This window comes from Parasteatoda tepidariorum, chromosome 10 (assembly GCF_982258835.1).
Source record: "Parasteatoda tepidariorum strain Cologne lab strain chromosome 10, Ptep-v5.0, whole genome shotgun sequence".
NCBI classification, from domain to species: Eukaryota; Metazoa; Arthropoda; class Arachnida; order Araneae; family Theridiidae; genus Parasteatoda; species Parasteatoda tepidariorum.
The window spans coordinates 23,333,050-23,357,634 of record NC_141764.1 but is presented as its reverse complement, the minus strand read 5'-3'; the positions used below and the strand labels follow the sequence as shown (position 1 = coordinate 23,357,634).

The window sequence follows — 24,585 nt, the reverse complement described above, 5'->3', positions numbered from 1 at the left end:
TATGAACATCAGGTAACATACTAGAGAATCTCATTCCGCAGATTATCGTCACTTTGGCAGACATCAAACTCACGCCTTGCATTTTAGAGCGCATCTGGAAATCTTTTTTATGTCGTTGTAGACTGCGCAATGATGTAATAACTAATCAAACAAATCATTTTGTAGTTGGAACGTTTGCAGTATATTTTGTAGTTTTCTAGCATGACGTCAAAACCATGTTTTACACTTAAGGCTCTTCCTTTTAAATGCTTTATTAAATCAACTGTATTTTCCTGTTAAGCTTTTGAACGCAGTGTGAACTATCCGGCCATAACATATACAAGAAATTTCTTCGAATCCTTTAATAAATAACAATGAAAAACCTTTTTTTTTGTATTTATTAAAAAACTTGATCGTGCCTAATTAGGTTTTGGGGATTTTATATCTGAAATTAATTTTGCTTCTAAAGCTACATTTTTTACTAAACAAAACAAATTATTAGTCTATTTTTGTCGAATTATGCAAATTTAAAAACGTTATATATAACAGGAGATCTCGTAAATGTTTTGACAAGTTTCTAAGGGAGTTAAGGCACATCATCGGGACTAGAATTGCATCGAAATCCATGCCCGGAAATGTCGTCGTACGTTACTAGAGGTACTTCATTATTATGAACAGTTTTATTGTATGCTTCTGAACAGGTCATAATAGGAAATCGTTTCTAACAGCGTACGGCGACATTTCCGAGTTCAGGTTCTTATGCAGTTTTAATTCTTGATGATGTGCCATAACTTCCTAAGAAGATTTATTCAACATTTATGTCACCTCCTGTTATATATAACGTATTCAAACTTTTGAAATTTCGGCAAAAAATAGTCTAAAAGTATCATTTAAAAAAATTTGTAACTTTAGAAACAAAACTAATTTCAGGTTTGTAGGCAATATTAAGTATTAATGCAACAAAATAAAAGTTCCCCAGTGCCATTTATTGTTCTTCAGTGTAATTTAAAACCGCCCTGCAGTATAAACAGTTCATAATAGGTATATTATGAACTGTTTCTTCATGTACTTCTAAACAGGTCATAACAGAGAAGCGCCTCTGCCGCTTATGATGACATTTCTATGCAATTTTAATTCTAACGATGTGCCCTAAATCACTTAGAAGACTGCCTCAAAATTTACGCGAACTCCTGTTATATATAACATTCCTCAAAAAATAAACCAAAAATGTGTTTTCTCAGAAAAGCAAGAAACTGTAGCTTATAGAGAAAAAGCGATTGCAGTTCAGTGATACAGAATTATCTAGGATTTATTCAAAGTTCTCAAACAACAGAAAACAAGAAAAAATTTGTTCAGTGTTATTCATTTAAAAATAAGAATTAGTGATAAAATGAAAAGCTATTTATAAAATGTGTTGCTAGTGTTTTTCTAAAGTATATTCCATACTATTTATTCTTTCATATTTTATATATCAATATCTGAAAACAATATAAATTAGTTTTAAAAAAATTAATCCTAAGATTTCTTTCAGATCGAATCTATTCAGATGTTTATTTCTTCCTTTCATTGTTGTTATTTCTATGTGGAAATAAAACATTAGCATTTTCTTTGTCGCTCAATTGAATATGTCTTTAAGAAATAAGGAAATATTCAATTTGCATGCAAATTTACACAGTCTAGCCTCACACGATAATGGAATGTTAATTTTTTTTTTTGAGTTCGTATGCAGTACAGAAATTGAATCAAAAACTTGCTTAACTAAAATATTCACATTTGTTTACAAAATAGGTAATTGTTTCTTTAACATTGTTACTTGTGTTAAAAAGAAAACAAAAGAATTTGCACAAAACAATTCCTAAAATAACTGTTCTAACTTTTTGTCCATAGAATGTTCATTAATCGTTAGTTTACAAATTTAAATGGTACACAGCTAATTAACGTATTCCTTTTATAAGTCTTTAATAATTCTTTTATTAATATAATTTCTTATATAATAGAATTTCTGCTAAAACCGAAGCATTTTTGCTTTTAATTTGATCTACTACGGAAAATACTCATTAAAGGAACAATAATTTTCGTTCGGTATTTGTAATATAATATGGTATAGCGATGAAGATATTTATAATAACGCTTGCATAAAATAACTTCCATGCTAAATCAACTTTTGAAATGAAGAAATTTATTTTTAGTTTCCATTTAAATATTTTTTTTTCTTTTCAGCCCTTGAACCTACTATACCCTTTGGAGAGATTGGAGGTATCATTCTCTTTTTGCAGTTTTGATTAATATCTTAAAGCAATTTAACAACTATAAGCTGTCACACTAATTATATTTCGCACTCAATTCGAAAATAACTCATAAAATCAACATATTGATCGGAAAAATTAGTTTCTTTTCTTAAACTAAATGATAAAATGGCCAAATTTGAAATTGTTTTGAGGAGCTGCGTTATTATTTTTGAAATATAGTTTTTTTTAATAGGAGTTTTTATACTTTATTTTAATGCCTTAAGAATGTTTTTCGAAGTTATGAAATAAGGCTTTATAGCGAATTATATATATTTTTTAATATAACTGGTGTGAGTTTTTAACAGTTATTTATTGTATTTCGGTTACTTTCACTATGAAATTAAATGTTCGTTTTTTTCTGAACTTTCTCGGTGCGTTCATCAGTTTAAAGCTAAAGACAAAATAGTTTTTTTAATGTTTTTCATCTTAATTAAACCATTTCATCATTTCATATTTCATCTTGATTAAAACCGTCAATTCAATTTCTAGTTTTTCGCAAACAGTTTTTCTTACCGTATGATAACTTTTCCTTTTACCAAATCATTTATTTATATCACCAATATCAAAGCATTATTATCAATTATTGCTCTAATATTCATAAAGGTGGGCCGCTATAATTTTGAGAGTTTTTATGCTTGAATATAAATTTTCAATGCGTAATACTTTTAAAGTTTAGACAAATTCAAACTTTTCTTCACAATAAAGCACTGGAGTCGTAATGGTTCAGAGGATAGAACACTTCTCTTCCAAAGAGGTCACCCTGGTTCGAATGCCAAGGATGATTGGTAAATATGAATTAGGCTCTCGGCTAGCACCGACCTTAGTGCTATAATAAAATACGTTCTTCTTAACTTTCACAGATAAAACTTCATTCTATCCGGTAAAATCTGTTGTATTTGCAGATTTACTTTGTAACTTTCACGGAGAAAATGTGATTTTGGTATGTTACAAAACCGTTGTGATTACAGATTTTCTTGCAATTTTTAAGGACAAAACTTGTCCTTGTATGATAAAAAAATTATTGAATCTATTTATTTCCGACGAAAATCTTACAGTTTTGCAAAACCAACCCAGCTGCCGGTTTAAAACCATGAATTTCATGGGATTTGTTGCAGTGTTTTTACTTATCTTTAGCTAGATCTCTGTATGCTAATAACAAAAATAACAATAAAAAAAAGAATGTATTTCGTAAAACTAAAAAGCGTTTTTCTTTAATATTTCATAATTTGTAAGACTTCGCTCACGTTGCATTTTTTGAGTTCATTAAAATTTTTAAAAATAGAGAAACAATCACTTATTTTAATACTTTTCATTTAAATTAAAAAGTCGTGCCAAATTGCAAAGTTTTTTTAAAAAAATATATTTTTTCCAAATATTATTTGATAATTTAAAAATCCAGACGGTTTTAGTCAACAAAAGAGTTTTCTTAAGGTTAAATTAAAGCTTTGCTTTTTATTAAGGACTTTCAAACTTTTCTTCGTGTTCCTTAAGAGTTCCAAGGAACACCCATTAACTCGAGGTTATTTTTAAAAATGGAAAATTTTAGTATTGAAATTTATAATTAAAGAAAGTCATTAAACATAAAGCATTTTTAGACGGAATTGCAAAGCAAACGATAGAAAATTTCAAAAGACCACCCGTATTAAAACTTGTACCAAAAATAAACATTAACTAAATTAGAAGTCTTGCTGCAAAGGTTACTATCTTGACTACACAGACAGAGAAATAGCAACAAAACCATTGATCAGTTGCAAGTAAACTTATCCTTAATAGGTACTTCTCAAATGGTCGGAGCAATAACGTTGACAGCAGCCAATTCTGAATTCTATAATGTTATATTTACTAAATATACACTACTTATAAAATAGAGAGATTTCGCAAATTCACGTTAGCTTCCGTATGCTCCCGTACGTAAGATTTAACGTAATCGAACATGCGCACTTCCAGTGCGCATGCGTCTGTTCTGTTGAAGTGCGCATGCGTCTGTCCTGTTGAAGTGCGCATGCGTCTGCGAAAAATATCAAACTTGAGTAAGTGAAAATAAGAGATTTCGAAAAAATCCGTAAGTGCAAAGCGCTAAATTAGGGGGATATCATTTTAACTTCGACTACAAAATCAAAACAAACATTAAAAATGGATGTAGACTATCTCTTTTAAGTTATTTCATGCGATTCAAGATGCTTTACTCTACGTAAAATAGCGCTTCTGTAATCTGAAGAATTTGGTAGATTATAAATTTTGATGAATTTAGTGATAAAAAAAGCAGCTTATTATTACTAATAATAATACTTAAAAATATATATATATATTTAACTTCTATTGATTATTTAACTAAATTGTATAGTTAAAATATAAATATAATTTATAATTTTAAAATCGCGAAAATATATTTAGTTTCTTATGGATCTAGTGCAATTAGACAACCATAATGTTAAACAAAAACCAATTAAATTATTTTTTTATTGAACGAACCTATCGTAAAATCACATGGTTCCTTTCTAAATCTCATCAATACATATCAAATTTGCATTCCATATCCATGTTTTCAGTTCGATGGCATGCCTAAACTGAAAACAACATTTAACAGCTATAAACAGCGTGCTTGTAGCTTTGTCTTTCTAGCTTAAATCAAGCCAACATAACGTAAAGATACGTAGCATTAAAAATTAACGCGATCATGCGCAGTTACTGGGTGGTTTTAATTTCCATGTAACTCAAATGCGGGTTAGTTCCATCGAAAAGTTCTCCACGTAAGCAAATTTCTCCAAATATTTGTACCAGGAGTTCTCTTGTTCTCTGGACTGGGTTAAAAAATTACAAGGTTACTCAGTTGAACATCAGTAGTCGTAAACTCGAAAAACTGTGTCGGTTATAAAACTGTCAGTGAAAAATTAACAAACAATAAAGTGGTCTATTAAAATTAGAGAGTAGCAGTGAACCCAAATAATAAAATAACACTAAAATTAAATAAATAAATTTATTCCCTACATTTAATAAAGCCTTAAAGACCTTTAACTGGTAATTAAATCATTTCTCTATACACGTTTCCAATATCTACTAAAGGAAAATAGCCATTCTAAAACCTTGAAGTAAACAGACTCATGTCTTTTTAACAAGTTTTATTACTGGTTTCACTGCCATTGGGAATTGAGATCTACAATTTTCTGGAATTACACAGAATATTTTGGCAGCTTCATTAGTCAGGATTCGTAATTACACTCCGTTAAGTGGAAAACGAGGAAATGTCGACTGCCTGTCCTCTTTGGCGAAATAAGGAACACGGCATTTATACGAATGTATTGTTCGTAAACCTCCATTTTTCATTCTTTAATTGGACTAGGCAACCATTTGAATGCCTTCTTATTTAATTCTTCCATTATTCAATTTGCTAAAGTTTGAAAGGGATAGTTAAAACACTTAAAATATTTCCTGTCTACTAAATTAATTTTTGTTCATATAAGAATAAAAAATTTTGAAAATTGCAAAGTGGTTACTTCATTATTTTCAGTCCAGATAATAAGTTACAATTTTATGATAAATTAAGAATACAATGTTATTAAAAATACATAAACCTAATCCAATATTACCTGATTACTAGCATAACGAAAATGTAAAAAGTCTGGTATCGATCAATTATAATCTTATTTAATTATACCATTATTCAATTTGCAAAAGCTTGAAAGAAATAGTTAGAGCACTTAGAATATTTTCTGTCTACTAAATTAATTTTTATTCATACAAGAATTAAAAATGCTAAAAATTACATAGTGGTTACTTCATTATTTTCAACCCAGATATTAAGTTACAATGTTATTAAAATTAAGAATACAATTTTATTAAAAATAAAGAAACCTACTCCAATATTACCTGATTACTAGCATAACGAAAATGTAAAAAGTCTGGTATCGATCAATTGTAATCTTATTTAATTATTCCTTTATTCAATTTTTCAAAAGCTTGAAAGAAATAGTTAGAGCACTTAAAATATTTCCTGTCTACTAAATCAGTTTTTGTTCATCCAAAAATTAAAAATGGTGAACCATTTAAAATTAAAATGTGGGTACTGCATTTTTCAGTCTAGATATTAGGTTGCAATGTTATTAAAACTAAGAATACAATGTTAATAAAAATAACGAAACCTAATACAATATTACCCAATTACTAGCAAAACGAAATTATAGAAAGGTCGTTCAATCATAATAATGGTGTTGATAATAAGGCTAACAATGTTAAAAACCAATAAAAATGCTAAAATTAAAAAGAATGGAAAAACTAATAATGTTAAAATTGATAATAATTTTCAGATTAATATTGTTAATAATAATAATATTCTTAATATTATTAATAGATAATATAATAGATATATAATTAATAGATAATATTCTTAAAATTTACAATAATGTCGTTAATTATAATAGTAATAAGGTTAATAATAAGGTTAATAACAATGTAATAAATAACAAAGTTGATAATAAAATTGTAAATAATAACGTTAGTAACAATATCAAAATTAATAATAATGTTAATAATGGTAATGCTAATAATAATGTTAATAATGGTAATGCTAAAAATAATGGTAATAATGGTAATGCTAATAATAATGTTAAGAATAAGGATGTTAATAATAATAATGTTAAAGTTAAGTAGATAATAGATCTCCAAAATTAGACTGACGCCCTTTAAAAATATATGCATGTAGCAGGAAAACGGTTAAAATTAAATCAGACTGGTGGCAAATTAATGTAACGGGAGGTAAATTTTACTGCTAGAGTTATTGATTTTAATCCGAAAAGTTCCTGATAGAAGGCCAGTGAAAATTTTTGAGTTGGAATCTGATCTGCAATGAACAGCATCATTTTGTAGTCTTTCTCTGTTGTCTGTCTCCACTTGCTGTTGATGAAACACTTACTAAATAATTTTAGAAAGTGGTGATAATATATCTCGAATTTCCTACAAAGTACACGGCAAATCACATGCTATTTTTCTCCATTCATTTTTCAATTAATGATATTTCGAAATGTTGGTAATTCTTGGGACATTAGAAAAGTTTGGTTGAACATTAATAATAAACCAGCTGATTGTACTACATACATTGCTTAATGTTCATCCATTTTTATAAATGTATGCATTTAACTTATCTAAATCGATTCATATTAATTTAGATATCCTATTTTTAGAAATCTATTTGATTAAGTATTTAATTAACTATAATTCAGATCAACGTGTTAATTAAACTCAACTGTTCAGACGTCATGTTTGGAGATCGGTGGTTCTGAACCATCATTCCCAGTTCAAATGCGTTTATTTTATACAATACATTGTATTATGTAAATAACCGGTGTTGAGCAGCCGACCCCTTTTTGCGTTTGCGCCTAACAATGTTCAACTTCGTAGCCCTGTAGTTCTTAATATTACCAAGAAGTCAGTATAAGCCTTGTAACTTTTAACACTGAATCAAGAATTGGGATAAACTAACCTCCCGTTACATTTGTTGATGGGATTGGATTAACTGGCGTTTACGTTACATAAAGTAAAACCACGAAAATCTCCCAATCTTTACCCTATGGTCACGGGAGCGAACGCATTATCTGCTTAAGACTAAGGATATTTTACATCGGCACAGCGGTGGGTAAGAGCGGGAGCATAATTTTATCTACCAGCCATCCCTGGTTTTCGAATCTGGATCATCTCATTGGGGGGGGGGGGTTGACCTCTCTATTCCCTGAGCCACAGCTGCTCCCAATTCATTTATTTGAATTACTAAAAATATATCATTCATATATCTGATTACGTTAATGATTTGTTTGAAGACATGGTAACTGCCTTTAAAATACATATTTTTAAATCATTTTCAAAATATGCACCTTATAGTAGTCGCACCTTGTTATTTTAAATAGTAAAAAATGCAAACAACAATCGAAATATGCCAAATAATTAGCGAGGAAGAAGAGAAGAAAAACATCAAAATTCGTTTGATGTTTCTGCGGATGAATCTTGTAAGAATTTCTAATAATCAACTCCTCCCTGCTTTTTCCAATAATCAAACAGGTTCTGATACTTAAATCGCGTTTTTATTAATGTTTTGTTGGATCTAATCAGATCTTTATCTTTGTTTAAATTTTAATTCCAAACCCTAATCCATAAACTTAACTTTATATTTGAAAAAGATTTTAAAATGTTATATAAAGAGTGGTCAATATGGACCACCCTGTATACTTCTGCTTATGTAACTTCATGACAAAATGTACAGTGCTACATCGACAATTGAATTACTGCAAAACATGCATTTTGTATACATTCATTTTAATCGCCTGCATTTTAAAATTAATTTGTACAGATTATTTCTGTAATTGTGTCTGTGAAAGGGGATATACACGAAAAAAATGCTTCTAAAACAAGCTTACTTCTTTCCTTTTTTATATTGAATTCTCAATTTTATTTTATGTATTCATTTTTTTAATTTTCGATTTTCTCATTCATATACTTTCTCATTCATATATTTTCAAATTCATATATTTTCAAATTCATATATTTTCAAATTCATATATTTTCAAATTCATATATTTTCAAATTCATATATTTTCAAATTCATATACACTGGTTATCATAAATTAAGGAAAAATCACAAAAATAGCGATAACTCTTTCAAAAGTAAGCCAAACCGTGCAAAATTTGCATATGTTGTCCACTAAGAGTAGCTGAGTAAAATTGCAATATGCAAATTAGTGGCGCTGCACTCGGCTTACGTCATCTGCCTGGAGCATAAAAGTCCAAGTTTGAGAGAAAGCACACAAATTTTACTGTGATTGCGACATTGAAAATCTGAGATAGCCAATTCGTAATAATGACCTCTAGGCATCATTTGCCTGAAGAACTACGATGGAGAGCCATCGGGAGACTAGAGGCAGGGCAGAGTCAATCAGAAGTGGCCAGATGGCTAAATGTGAGTCCATCTGTGGTTCATAGACTTTGGAGGCAATTTCAAACCACAGATTCGGCATCTAGGAGGTTCAGTCAAGGACGGCCAACTGTTACGACCAGTGCCGATGACCGATATTTGACATTAAGTGCACGCAGGAATAGAACCGCTACTCCGACACATCTTAGATCCTCTCTTGCTGCAGCCACCGGAAGGTTGGTGTCAACGTCAACTGTGCGCAGAAGGCTCCACGAAGGTGGTCTGTATGCGAGACGACCAGCCATTTGCGTGCCGCTCACATCACGCCATAGGAGAGACCGTTTGCAGTGGGCCCGACAACATGTCCACTGGACGTCAGATCAATGGAGGCCTGTTCTCTTTACGGATGAGTCCAGGTTTAGTCTAGAAAGTGACAGTAGACGTTATTTGATATGGAGAGAACCTGGGACCCGTTATCATCCATCAAACATCCGTGAAAGAGATGCATACGGAAGAGGCAGTGTCTGTGTTTGGGGAGGCATATCCTTAGGAGGGCGCACATACCTCCATGTCTTTCCAAGGGGAACCGTGAATGCTCAGGTTTATCGAGACAACATCCTTGATGCTTATGTGCGCCCATATGCCGGGGCAATTGGTGATTGCTTCCTGTTACAGGACGATAATGCAAGACCACACAGAGCTCGCATTGTTGATGATTATCTTCAACAGGAAACAATTACTCGCATGGAGTGGCCAGCTCGATCCCCGGACTTGAATCCTATCGAGCACGTTTGGGATGCTCTAGGGAGGCGTGTATCTGCCATCAATCCGCCCCCTCAGACCCTTGCAACGCTTGCAACTGCTTTACAAGAGCAATGGCTCTCACTTCCTATTGAACTGATAGACCGCATAATTGAAAGCATCACACATCGCTGTTTGTGCTGTATTGCTTCTAGAGGCAATCATATTCCATATTAAAGGTACTTTTTCTATTGCAAACCGATACTTCCAATTTGTTTATTTTATACATGTGCTAATTTCTATACTACTATTAATGTCTGATAATTTCTTTTTATGTTGTTTAATACCTTACTATGTGTTGTATATTGTGGGTAAGTTTCATAAAATTCCATGTGTAATTTCTTGAGTTATCGCGATTTTTGTGAATTTTCCTTAATTTATGATAACCAGTGTATTTTCAAATTTATATATTTTAAGCTGTAATAATTGTTTTGATCTTTATTAATTGTTTTCATTTATTCTTTTAGTAACAGAGTCATCTCGTCCTACTATACCACCAACAAAACCAAAAGGTACTATTTATTATAGTTGCGTAGAAAAAAAATTAACTTACTTTGAATCTAATTATTTAATTCTAAATATGTACTTCTGCAAAAGAAATTAATTTTCCAAAACGATCATGCTAATATTCCTTAAGAGTCTATTGAAATTTTTAATTTTAAAAATTACAGCAACGATCAAACAATTATCATCCATGGAGTTGTAAGTAAGCTGAATGTAAAGCACCTTACTTGCAAGTGAGAAAAAAACTTCCCAAATTTTCATTCATAGGTGCGTTAAGTTTCCCAACTAAATATTTCTTAATCTATCTGCTATAAGAGCCATGTAAAGTATCTTTGTCTTTGCCTAAGGAAATTTTTCAGCATTACCTAAATTGATTTTCATGAGTTTAAACAATATAAATTTTAAACGAAACAAAACTATCCAAAATCACTAACAGCATTACTATATTACTATAAAGTGAAAAAAAATACTCAACAAATTTAAAATTTTAAATATGTATGTAGTACTGCATAAGGTCCTTCCTCTGGAGCCACAGCAACATTTCTACACGGTCCAACTAAAATAATGTTATTTTTTTCGCTGTCTAATAAATCAAGTTACAACAATCACACATTAGCTGTCACAATCAATCATCAATCTCTTTAAAAATAATAATACAAAGAATCAAATAGTTTGAAACATTATTATTACAATTAAGGATATTATATTTTTCGATATCTAAGCAGTCTAGTTATCAATACAATCTGATCTCAGTTAATGGAATAACAGGAACCAACTTTTGAACTTCAACGTTACGGAGAATGCTTATGTACAGTACCCCAAAGAAAACGGACAGCCCTGAATTACTTTTGATCTAATGATCGGATTTTCACGTTCTAGAACTCATTCATATTAGTTCATGGGGGTAACCTCAAATATGCTAATTAAGAGGTACAGACGATATTTTAAGTTGAGAAACTAAACACAAAAAATTACTTTTTCTGAATGAAAATGATTTTTTTCGACGGAATCAGATTTCTGGCTTCCAATATACAGGGGGGGAATATGGTCCCCATACCTTGGTCAGGATAACGATCCAAAGCTTAGACCCCTTAATGTTAATTTTACTTTTTGCGTATTTCGCTGTGTCTCGAGAACTTCTTAAGCGAATTTTAAAAAAACTTGCACCGAATTATGAAATTCGTTTATCCTAAGATAATTTCATGCGAAAAATAATTTTGGTAAATATTTATTATGTTTCATTATTTCATTTACTAATAGTTGAAAAAATTATAAGATATAGAATTTTTTGAAACATTTTAAGGAACGTAATTTTACTTGGAAAATACAAAATTTGAGCGAAATCGGGGGAGTAGTTTCTGAGAAATCAAATTTTGAAAAAGTCGTATACATAAAATTCAATTGCTCAGGAACTATTCAACCGATTTCGATCAAATTTTGGATTTCGGCATGCAAAATTAAATAATTTCAAATGATGTAAAAAAAATTTTGCTTACAACTCAAATTTTTTTCGACTATTATTAAATAAAGTAATAAAAAATTATAAATATCTACTAAAAAATTTTTAACACAAGAAATTTGACACAAAAAAGTCTCAAGATAATGAGTAAAATGCGCAAAAAGTAAAATTAACTCTAAGGGCTCGGAGTTTGGATCTTTCTCCTGTTCATTCAGAAAAAGTACGTTTATGCGTCTGATTTCACGACTTAAGATATCGTCTGCACCAATTAATTAGCATATTTGAAGTCACCCTCTCAAACCATTAAAAATGAGTCCTAGAACGTAAAGAGCCGATCATTAGATCAAAAGTTATTCAGGGTGGTCCACTTTTTATTTTGCGCATTGTATTGCGGAAAAAACTTGTTACAGCTCTTGATTCTACCTAGTCAATCTGCAGATTAGTGATTCAGAAAATGTATTAGAAAGTGTCAAGAACTAACATAATTTTAGTTATTCTAATTAAATATTCCATGTAATATAAATATTCTAAATAATGTAAAATAGATAATCTAATAAGACCCTCGTACTTAGATTATATTGTTACACATCTATACTTTTTTTTTATTTGCAGAATGTACAGATCCTATTGGTTTGGAAAGCGGGGCTCTCTCGGATATCCAATTTTCAGCTTCTTCAAATTTTGGCCCTAAGTTTTCTCCAGAACTTGCTAGATTAGGATCAGATACCGTTTGGATGTCGGGAGTATTGGATGAAAATCAGTATATACAAGTAACGTTTCTTTTTTTTCTCTAATAATTTTTAAAAATAAGAGCTTATGAAATTTGAGTAAAATGCATGAAATAAAGATCACAATATGATGAAATATAAAGTACTCGCAATCTATAATTGTTATTTCTACGAGTATCAGGCATGCGAATTGCACGGCGAAAAGAAAACAGCAGAGATAAAATTCCGTTATTTTTTCACTATTTCTGGTGGGCTTCGCTCAAGGGGAGTTAAATGTTGGAAAATATTTTTTCAATCTTTTTGTTTAAACATAAGATATTTGGCTAAATTAAATCCCCACATAAATAAAATAAGTAAATCTAATTATTAGTGGTGATTATATTATATTATAAAAGCTCAATTAAGAAGTGTTGGACTGTTTTGGTTTTTGTTTTCGCTTTTTTCAACAAAAAATCATCTAAGATGTGGAAAATGGTCAAACAACTCGTTATAAACAATTCGCTATTGTTTTGAGTGCAGTTCGCAACCCTGCAATTTATGAGTATGGGTTTTACTAATTCGAAGTGGATTAAATTGCATTTCTTTTTATTAAGATGAAATATGAAAAAGGATTATCATGTGTGACACAATTTTCTGGGGAAAAACTACTTATATCTGATTTATTTACTTATTATATTTATATTTATTATGATACAGTTACTTAATACCACAGTTGCATATTACATGGATGTTGATAAACAATCATAACAGTTATATACATGTAATTATGGATAATTATTTTGTTAAATAATAAATATTCACAGTGCGTTTATTGGCTTATGTACTGACAGCATTTAAATTAAACATTGCTTGGCAGCTGCGTCAGTACATAAGAATTATTTCATTTCACAAATGCACTTAGGGTCCTAGATATGCAAAATTGTTAATAAATTTATATTTTGAGAAATGGAATTTAACTACTGCTTTTCTCTATCAACCACTTTCTTTACCAATTTTTTTGGAGAAAAAAAATGCAAAAAAATCTGCATCTTTCTTTATTTTATCAATAAAAACAAAGAACTAAAACAAAATCTAACACATAAATTTTAAGTCGAAATTTTAATTTATTTTATGTTCAAAAAACATTTAATTTACCATCAGTTTACTATCTCGAGTAAATGAAAAGAGTCAAATATTAGTCTTTGTATTATAGATTTTGAAACAAGGGACAACGCAAAATACTTCCCAAACGTCAGGTATTTCGAAACAATTAAAAAATCATATTTATATTTATGCTTTAAAAGTAAATTTGTTGATTGCATTCTTACATATAACTTCAAGTTCAAAAAATGTGTTTAGCGAGTTTGCATTTATTTTGATTATGATTCTCAAAAAAATTCACAATTACTCTTAAAAAAGTATATTCATAGAAAAAAACCACTATAGTTTCCTTTTAATTACTTAACACATTACTAAGGAAGATAAATTATAATTATTTTTATTTTTTGCATCATCGTTCATACATATATTACTACTAAGTAAGATTAATTACAATCAATTAGACTTTTTTTCCTAACATACTAATCTTGTTTTTGTATTGATCTAGATCGATTTCATAGATGAAGCCAACATAACTGGATTAAAGACGAGAGGAAGAGAGGACATTCCGCAATGGGTTACCTCTTTTATAGTCGAGCACAGTAATGATGGCTCCATTTGGCGTAAAGTCAAAGATGAAGATGGAAAAGAAAAAGTAATTATTTTAAAGAGAAACTAGTTTAATATTTTACTTTATAAGAACTTTTTTTTAAATTTCGATTCAAAAAGATTATTTTAAAAATAGTATTATCTAGAAAGATTTGATTTAAAAGCTATTCGTACGTAAAATCAAAAAAAATTTAAAACATTTAAGAACATTTTTTATGGGTTTTTCACAAAAAAACAATAAGCAAAATATTGCGTGTAACTTTTAAAAAATTGATTTTATATGAACTCGGCGAATTTTCCAGATATTCTGTTCATTTGATATAAAATTTATCTTAAAATGTGTTGCATGAATTTTTTATAAAATTTTGAAAAGTTTATGGTTCATTTGAATTTATAATTGTAGTTATAAATTATATTGGGGACGCCATATATTATTGTTGTTATTTATGTTCCTATAGTTTCATTACATTTTTCAAAAGCCCCACAATTATTTGTCGGCCCAAAAAAATAATAAATAAAATATTCCCTGTAACTTAATAAAATCGAGTTTATATAAACTCGGCTAATTTTCTAGGTATTCTGTTCATTTAATGTAAAATCTATCTTAAAATGTGTTGCAAGAATTTTTTTATAAAATTTTCCAAAGAGTTGAAAAGTTTGTGATTTATTTGAATTTATAATTGTATTTATAAATTATTTTAGAGTTGTCATGTATTATTGCTGTTATTTATGTTTTTATTGCTTTATTATTGTTATTCAAAGGCCGCAAAAAATAATAAATAAAATATTTGCCTGTAAGTTAATAAAATCGAGATTTTATAAACGTGGCTATATATAATTTCCCAGGTATTCTGTTCGTTTTATCTAAAGATTATCTTAAAATGAGTTGCATGAATTTTTTATAAAATTTTGATTATGAAATTTGTTTCTTAAAATTAAAGAATAGATAAAAAAAACGGTAGTTTACTTGAATTTATAATTTTAGTTATAAATTATTTTGGTGTTGTCATATATGTTTGTTATTTATGCTCTGATAGTTTTATTAATGTTATTCAAAAGTCACTGACTTTTCATTTTTCTTTTTAATTTTATAAGAAATTCTTGTAACACACTTTAAGATATATTATATATAAAATGAACATAATATCAGGAAAATTAGCCGAAAATATATAAACTAGATTTTTAGAAGTAAAAAACAATATTTAATTTATTACTTCTTCATGCAGACCCATAGAAAAGTTGTTTCTTAAAAATTTTGTAAATTATTTCATTTCGTACTTTTCCTCTTAGAATTCATTATTTCTTTGGAAAAAAACTGAACCTTATTTTTTCCCCAGAAGCATGTTTCAAAAGCATAACTATAAACAAAATACGCACGTGATTTCAGGTAACTTTAGAAATGCTAATTTGGTGGCGTAGCACTGGTCCTAATGCCATTCACGTAGATGACTGAAGATATAAAAAATAATTAAACATTAAAGAGCGGGTGATAAAATCTTAAACAGGATCATAAACAATTTCATTTATAAAAAAAGCTGATGTTAAACTAATGCAAGAGAAATAATTTTTCAAACATTTCACCCGAACGGAATACTTAATATTTTTATTATCATTTATAAATAATTAAATTCCTTAGTTTACACCAAATTAGAACTGTATTATAATTCCATATTCCAATTTCATAATTTATCGGTGAACCGATTAATCTGAGGCTGAGAAATTACTTAAGCGAATGTTTTACTTGGGCAAAAAAACACCAGCGTCTTCTAAATTTGAAAACCTGAAGTAAGAGGTAAAGGTTTCTGTGAGACATTTTAGCTATGAAAGCATTTAAAAGCTCTTTCTTTATGATCACTTAAGGATTTTAACTCTTAAATGTGGATAATTTTTAAATAAGGATTTAAAATTAAGAAAACCCTGGATAAATGAGCTATTTTTTCAAAGGTTAAAAGGATCAAATAATAAAATAAACGAGATAAAACAAAAAAAAATCAACTTTAAAATTAAAAACGGTAAAGAATGCAGTAAAAGCAAAATTAAACTAAACATTCTGAGAAATATTTTTTTAATCTACCAATTAGTAAATTATTCAAAAATTAAATGTTTTTAAAGTTTTTTTAACCATAAGACTTTTCTTAAGGACATTGACATTTCTATTTTGAATTATACTCAAAATTTTAGAAAATCTAGTGAACTTAATATTACAGTAAACCTATATATATATAACCTTAATATTACCGTAAACCTATATATATATAACCTTAATATTACAGTAAACCCATATATATATATAACCTTAATATTACAGTAAACCCATATATATATATAACCTTAATATTACAGTAAACCTATATATATGTGTGACATTAGGTCACAGCCTAATTTTCTAACTATCCTGTTTTTTTAATCAAAATACTAATTCTTTTGACTTAATTTATAATTTTGTAATACAATTTTTTTATTTCATCATCTTTCTTTTGCCATTTAAGCGGTAGCGCAATTTGGACATTCTCCCCCTAAAATTCCTTACCAGCTCCTTGCAGAGCCCCTGTCTTACTAGAACATTCCACCCTTTTTCGTTTCTGAGAATTCGCACTGGTTGTCGGCATCTTTCATCTCCGTGTGTATGTTGTGTTTCTCAACCGTAACTGTTAACGTATAATCAATTTTTCGTCTCAACTCGTAATTTTTAGATAATTTAACTTTAACTTGCACAACATGTACTACAACTTCAACCATTAAGTTTTTGTTTCTTATAAAAAGAGCGCGCGAAAGATGACGATCGCATTCGAAATTCGAGAGTATCATACTCCACGTCACGCTGTTGCGTGTTTTATTTTTTGATATCCTGTCCTCGTTAGGAGGTGAGGATGGCGTCTCCTTCGCCATTTTTTTGTGTAGTTTCTCATTTATGAGATGAACCTTTTCTTCGGCCATATAAAAATTCCACTGACTGCCTCTTTGCTAATATAGTAGCTTCAATATGCCTTCCAGTAAAATTTCCGAATTTTTGATAGCAGATCATAAAAATCTTATTCATAAAAACATAAACGTTATCTTCAATTTTGAGAAAACTGTTTGCGATGGATGCTTTCTTATCAAGAATCCCAAAATCCGGGAGTGTGCTTCAACTGTTGGTATTGCTGCTAACACCTTGGCTTCCGGTTATCACTTATTGATTAATGGATAAAAATTGATCTCTAAGATGGAGGAGAGTGATCGTCAACATGCAAATCTGAATTTGATCTCGTCTAAGCCAGTTTCATCCAAAATTTCCGTGTTCCTGAATTTATTACCCAACATGCAATCTGAATTTGATCTCGTCTAAGCCAGTTTCATCCAAAATTTCCGTGTTCCTGAATTTATTACCATTCACCCACTTCTCCACCAAAGACTGTGTATTGGACACTATTTTTGCCGTTAAATATGGATCCTCAAAATAAAGAGTTTTTTTTAGTTTGAAATAACTGTTTTAATAGTGACTTATTCATCTGGATTTCCTAGAAGGTAACCACAGATTGTTGGAGATTTTCTTTGTAAACTCATCTCTGATCCAGGACTGGATATCTTTTATGGATAGGAAGGTATGTTTTTTTTGTAGAATACATTTGTTATCTTCTGGAACTTTTTTTAAAAATTAATATTTCTTGTGGGTTGTGAATTTAGCCAAACTTCGTAAATGTACCACTATATATGTTTCACCCGGCCATTTATTTTTTAAATTTTTTTTCAAAGTCTATACCCAACCGTAACAGGGCATCTGGTGCCGTGACCAGGATGCGAATTCTCAGAAACGAAAAAGGGTGGAATGTTCTAGAAAGACAGGGGCTCTGCAAGGAGCTGGTAAGGAATTTTAGGGGGAGAATGTCCAAATTGCGCTACCGCTTAAGGGGCTAAAGAAAGATGATGAAATAAAAAAATTGTATTACAAAATTATAAATTAAGTCAAAAGAATTAGTATTTTGATTAAAAAAACAGGATATTTAGAAAATTAGGCTGTGACCTAATGTCACAATATGTAACCTTAATATTACAGTAAACCTATATATATATATATAACCATAATATTACAGTAAACCTATATATATATAACCTTAATATTACAGTAAACCTATATATATATATATATATATATATATATATATATATATATATATATATATATATATATATATAACCATAATATTACAGTAAACCTATCAAGAGCCACAGTGGCTCAGGGGATAGTGTGTTCGCCTTCCAATGGTTTGAATGGGTCGAATCCCAGAGATGGTTGGTCGATACGAATTTCGCATCTGGCTTGCACCAACCACAATTCTGACGTGAAATATCCTCAGTAGTAGACGGATCATGGGTTAAAGTCCCCTTGCCATCAGGATAACCGTGGGAGATTCTCGTGGTCCTCCTCTCCATGAAACGCAAATGCGGGTTAGTTCTATCGAAAAAGTCATCCACGAAGACGCAATTTCTCCCAATACTTGATCCAGGAGTTCTCTTGTCTTCTGGATTGGGTTCAAAATTACAAGGCTACGTATTTGAACATTAGTAGTCGTAAACCTAAAAATTGGGATGACTATTCAACGACGGTTATAACATAAAATAAAAAGTAAACCTATCTAGTAATCATTCAACAATCTAGAGCATGGAAAAAAGAAATTGTAACCCACGAACAACGTATTTGGAAGTTAAGAACAATGTTTAGCAAGCTATTATAAGAGTAAAATTTATTAAAGATGAAACTTCGTTAAAACTTATTAGTTTTGACATTATTTTTCTTCAGAAATGCTTTAAATGCTCAAGAAAAATTACTATTTCCTCAAGATTCAAACAATCTTCTCATACCATTCATTTTACCCAGTCCTCAAGCTATATTTGCATATTGCAAAAGTCTAAAATCGTTTAAATTCTCCAAGATTTTTAACCTTCATTAAAAACGAATAAATAAATAAACATTTTTAAATTTTATACATTACGACGTTTTCTACCTCCCATAAATTATTCATGAATATTTAAATTCAAACTATGATAATATTCAAATAAGCTCTTTTTTTCTTAACTGAGTTTTAAATAAGTCATTTCTAAAGAAAACTTATAAAATTTCCAACTTAATTATATTGTTTGAAAAGCAATTTCATTTTTCATCCCTTTAAATTGATAATGTAAAAATGTTTTAGGAGTTTCCTGCTAACTTTGATCCTGTTTCTGTTGTTACGAATGAATTTTCGTCGATTATACGTGCACGCTATTTAAGAATTGTGCCCAAAACCTGGAAAAACTGGATCAGTATGCAAATAGAAATATTAGGATGTTATAATCCATTGCGTAAGTAGAGAAAATTTTGTAATTTATATTCAATATTTAATTCGGTAAATTTCTATTTTTAATAAACTTTTTTGTGTGATATAAAGCAAAATAAGTTTGCTAATTATACTCCGTAAAAACCGTCTTTAATGCACTGGAAAAAAATGGATACTCAAAATTAACTAAATGTTTTTTTTTCTTTTTTTTTTCATGATTCCGTTTCATAGGTGATGCTACATTTTGAAATACTGTTGAAATTATTTGTTTGAGGATGCGATTTTCAACAAAATCATTAAACTTAAATTTACATTCAAAGTTTTAAAATTTGTACTTAAATATCGCAGATCAAATTTTCAATTGCTAAACGAGACACTAAAAACATTCAGGCGCTTTTGAATATACTTGCCTTTTTTTTCTTGATGGATTTAGATTTTTAACCCTTAACATATGAGTGGTAGCATTAGAAATGCATTTTACCATTACTGTTTCACTCATCCACAGTGGTTTTTCCTGTCCAGTTTTCTTTCTTGTTTTTATTCTCTCTCAGCTTTTAAGGTTTTAATAGTTTTCTCACCCATATTATCCATTTTTTGATGGCAACTTAACGCTTTAAACAACAAGTCACTTTTGCTTCCTTTCATTAACGTTTGGCAAGTCTTGAAAATGGGCTCCTATTTTTCAGTGCTTGAAACATGTCGACGGCTATTTCTAATAAGTATATTTTTGAAGCGAAAGAAGTTTTTATCATGTAACGTCTCACCACTTCAGTTTGTTGGGATTATTTATTTTTTGTAATTTAAAAAATAAATGAGTTTCTAAACTATTTTACACCAATGTACTCTTTATAGAACAGTGCACATAAAAAGCAAGCACTAATAATAATTTTTGATCTAATGATCGTATTTCCTAATAATATGAATCAATTTTAATGGTTCTAGCTGATAATATTGTGAATGTAGACAATAAGAACATACCTCCCCATGATATGGTCCCCATACTTTGGTCAAGTGAGTGATCCAAATTTTGGACCCCTTTATTCCAATTTTACTTTTTACGTATTCCACCATATCTCGAGAACTTTTTAAGTGACTCAAGAAATTTTTGCGTTCAGTTATAAAATTCGTTTGTCCAATGACAATTTCATACAACAAAAAAAAACGCTTGGTAAATATTTATTATTTTTTATTATTTAAATATAGTCGTAAAAGGTTTGAATTGTAAAGTATTAAATTTCAGACATTTTAAAGAAAGTCATTTTGCTTGGCAAAATGCTAAGTTTGAGCGAAATTGGTTTAATAGTTCCTCAAAAATCAAATTTAAAATGTACGACTTTTTTAAAATTTACTTTCTCAGGAACTATTAGATCGATTTCGCTCAAATTTTCTATTTTGCCATGTAAAATTACGTTCTTTAAAATTATGTCAAAAATTGTATACCATAATTTAAAATTTTTTCGACTTTATTAAATAATAAAAAATAATACATATTTAAAGTTTTTTTTGCATGGAAATGTCAATGGACAAAAAAAATTTATAACTGTGTGCAAAACTTTTTCGATTCACTTTAGAAGTTCTTGAGCTATTGGTGAAATACAAAAAAAGTAAAATTAACACTAAGGGGTTACATACTTTGGACAACTCTCTTGAACAAACTAGTTAGACTATATTTCCCAGATCGCGATTACCCCTATATTTTGGGGCTAGAAATCCAAAATCATAAAAAAATGGTAGATTTATTCAGAGAAAATACGTTTTTGTGTCTAATTTCGTAACTTAAAGTATCGTCTACGCGAACTATTTAGCATATTTAAGGTCACCCCTTCGAACCATAGTCCTAGAATGTGAATATCCAATTATTAAATCAAAAGTTAAAAGTTTTTCTTTTATTTTGCTCACTGTATATCTATGCGTATTGACTGATTTTTTTTTCATTAATACCTTTTAATAAAAATACTGTGTATTAATTCAGCTTGTAGAGAACCGATGGGATTGGATGAAGGATACGCAAATATTCATCAGATATCTTCTTCATCCAAAATGTCAGAACTATATTCAGCCTATAATGGACGTCTCTCTTCTGAAAACTCATGGGTTCCAGCAAAGTATGACCATGATCAATTCATTCAGGTTGGTATCTTCTCTTTTCAACTAATCAGTTTTTAAAAAAAAATGTTTTTTTCGTTCACATTTATTTCCCATTTCGATATTTATGTTGTCTATTCCGTAATATTATCTTTGATATCAAAATTAGATTACCATTAGAGGTCAAAAACGTTAAAATAGAGAATAAAACGTTATCAAATTCAGACAGATCACTATTGAGGAAAGAGAGATGTATAGTGTTAAAGCCAATTTGATGGTCTTGTGAATTTCTAGCTTTCGCGTTTCACCGCCCATCAATCTCCTCTAGCAATTTTGCAGGTTTTGATATTTTTACTAGCGTCTTCAATAATGGCTCGTCAGATTTTAATTAAAAAAATATCCTCTCTTCAATATTAATATGAGACCAATAATTTTTTGTTTCAAATTTTTAGAAAGATTCTAAAGCAATACTTTTAACACGTGCAAAAATAGTAAAATTTTAATACGTGTAAAATACAAAACTTATATAAAAATAATTTTATTTTCTAAGAAGTAAATTGTCAGTAAGAATAACTTTAAAGAAAAAACCTATTTTTTGTTTTTTATAATAATTTAATTTATTTATTATGATGACTGACATTAAAATTAAACAATTTGATTTTAAAAATTACACTTGCATACACGTACGCAAACGTAAAAAGCAAAAAGTTCGAAAAGTGAAAATCCGTTCATTATACAAAAAGTTAATAAAGTTTTCCATTTTTTATTTTGAGAACCATTAAGAAAATAGATAGCATACCTGCCAACTTTTACGCATTTAGCGTAAAATTTTATTTCGATATTTAAAGTGGTAGTAAAATGTATGCTTTCTACATATTCCTTGCATTTATAAACTTGATTTATAATCTTTTAAACCACCACTATTTTTTTAAAAATTAAGCATATATATTGATATAATACTATTGTTGCATTCCGCATAAACTTCTCAAAATTACATTGTATGTGTTTGCGTAAAATTGTATTTTAAATTCCATTTTACTACCACTGGGAAAAATCCTCATCGAAAGGATTAAAAGTTGGCAGGTATGAGATACTCATAATATGGATTGTTATATCTTTAATATATACAATGAGTGATGTAATCTTTATAGCATAAAATGAATGGTTATATCATAATATATGGTTATCCATTATAGTTGGGGTCGTTTAACATTTATTATGCAGAGTGATTCAGTACAATTTAGAGAATTGCAAAGCAATTCCAGCCTGGAAAGGTCATATTACGCTCTGGAGCCTCTCTCCGTTATGAACAGGCTGCTCGTGCACATTTGAAGCTTATTTATCAAAACTATCTGAATTTCACAATTTCTAGAAATTATTATTAAAAATTGTATTTAATAAACTCAGAAATCCTTATCGTAATGTAATGATTTTTCGATCTTAACTACTTTGTCGAATAATTTTCAATGACCACTTCTGAGCCCATTTGAATAATTAACATAAAATTAAAAACATTTATATCCATAAAAGCACCGTTTCCAATGAGCATGGATAGCCAGTTCAAAATAGGGAGGGTCCCCTAGCGGTGTACAATAACATTTTGGAAATCGATTGTTGTGCCCTTTAAAATTACTGTGTCCTCTGCTCTATATTGATCAATTCCTTTGATGTGGCTTACCTTTCCTCCAAGTTAATTGCCGCTGTATTACCATGTATACAATAGATAGTTATATCAATATAATATAAATTTATGTGCATAGTATTGCAATATCCTGATTTCATATATATGAGTGTTTTAAAAAGTTTTATCCTAAAACATTTTAAACATTAAAATTTCCATTTATAAAATGATGGAAAACCACTGAAAATATTTCCGTTATATCTTTTATTAATATTTATTATGTTTTCTAATTTTAGGTTGATTTATTGGAGCCAGTCAAAATTACAGGAATAGTTACAAAAGGTGACCCGGCTATAAGTCAGTGGGTGACAACGTATTTCGTTGGATACAGTAACGATAGCACGGATTGGAATAAAGTGCAAGATCTAAATGGGAAATTAAAAGTAAGAATGATTATTTGTCTTCCTTTTTATCAAAAATTGTATTGTAGATAAACATTAAATAAAGTTTAATTTTCTTGTCCGACTAAACATTCATTACATGCTCTGATATTATAGCATTACATACAAATTATCCTATTTTTGTTTACTCTTAATTATCTACTAATTAGGCTAAGTCATACAGTGTTAAGGAACGCACGCTCAAAACTCACAAAACTGTTTCCTGATTAATGCCCCGTCAAACACTTCGTCAAATTGCGGAAGTTAAGATCTTAACTCTTTGAGGATACGAATGTAGTTATAAGCAAAAGGCTAGATGCAACGTATTGATTAAAATAATTGATTAAAAAAGTGAAATATTAAAAAAAAAAGTCTGCTTACTCACTCATTGCTGGGAATAGAGACCGCTAAGGTAGTGTACTAACCCCTGCACTATCCAGCTAATGAATAATTATGGTTTTTATTCTTACCAATAATTATGCACTGAGATGAAACTCGAGTGAAAAAACAGTTCGGACAAAGAATTAAGAGAGCTTTTTATCAATGTTATTTCATGAGGTTTTTGTGAGGAATTCACCTTAATTCAATTGACAGAAAAAAAATTCACTACAGAGATAGTCATAGATAAAGAACTGCCGAAAATTCGTATTTCATAACTTTCATAGGGATGTCTTTCTAAACGAAATACACCATAAAATGTGAAATAAAATTAATCCATAACGTCATTTTTGTCTATAAATGGAATCTATATCAATTTGTATCAAAGTCAAAATACTAATCAAGCTATTGTGGCAATCTC

General features: G+C 29.5%; 1 protein-coding gene across 1 annotated transcript in view; it reads left to right on the top strand.

Annotated features, from left to right (window-relative positions):
- The window catches only part of LOC107439698 (uncharacterized), a 310,740-nt gene that overhangs the window by 199,539 nt on the left and 86,616 nt on the right, over positions 1-24,585 (top strand). The window contains exons 67-73 of the mRNA XM_087152696.1: positions 2,200-2,235; positions 10,434-10,478; positions 12,542-12,699; positions 14,243-14,389; positions 19,518-19,665; positions 21,613-21,770; positions 23,643-23,789. Coding sequence (XP_087008822.1) covers positions 2,200-2,235; positions 10,434-10,478; positions 12,542-12,699; positions 14,243-14,389; positions 19,518-19,665; positions 21,613-21,770; positions 23,643-23,789 — 839 coding nt within the window. The remainder of the gene's footprint in view (positions 1-2,199; positions 2,236-10,433; positions 10,479-12,541; positions 12,700-14,242; positions 14,390-19,517; positions 19,666-21,612; positions 21,771-23,642; positions 23,790-24,585) is intronic.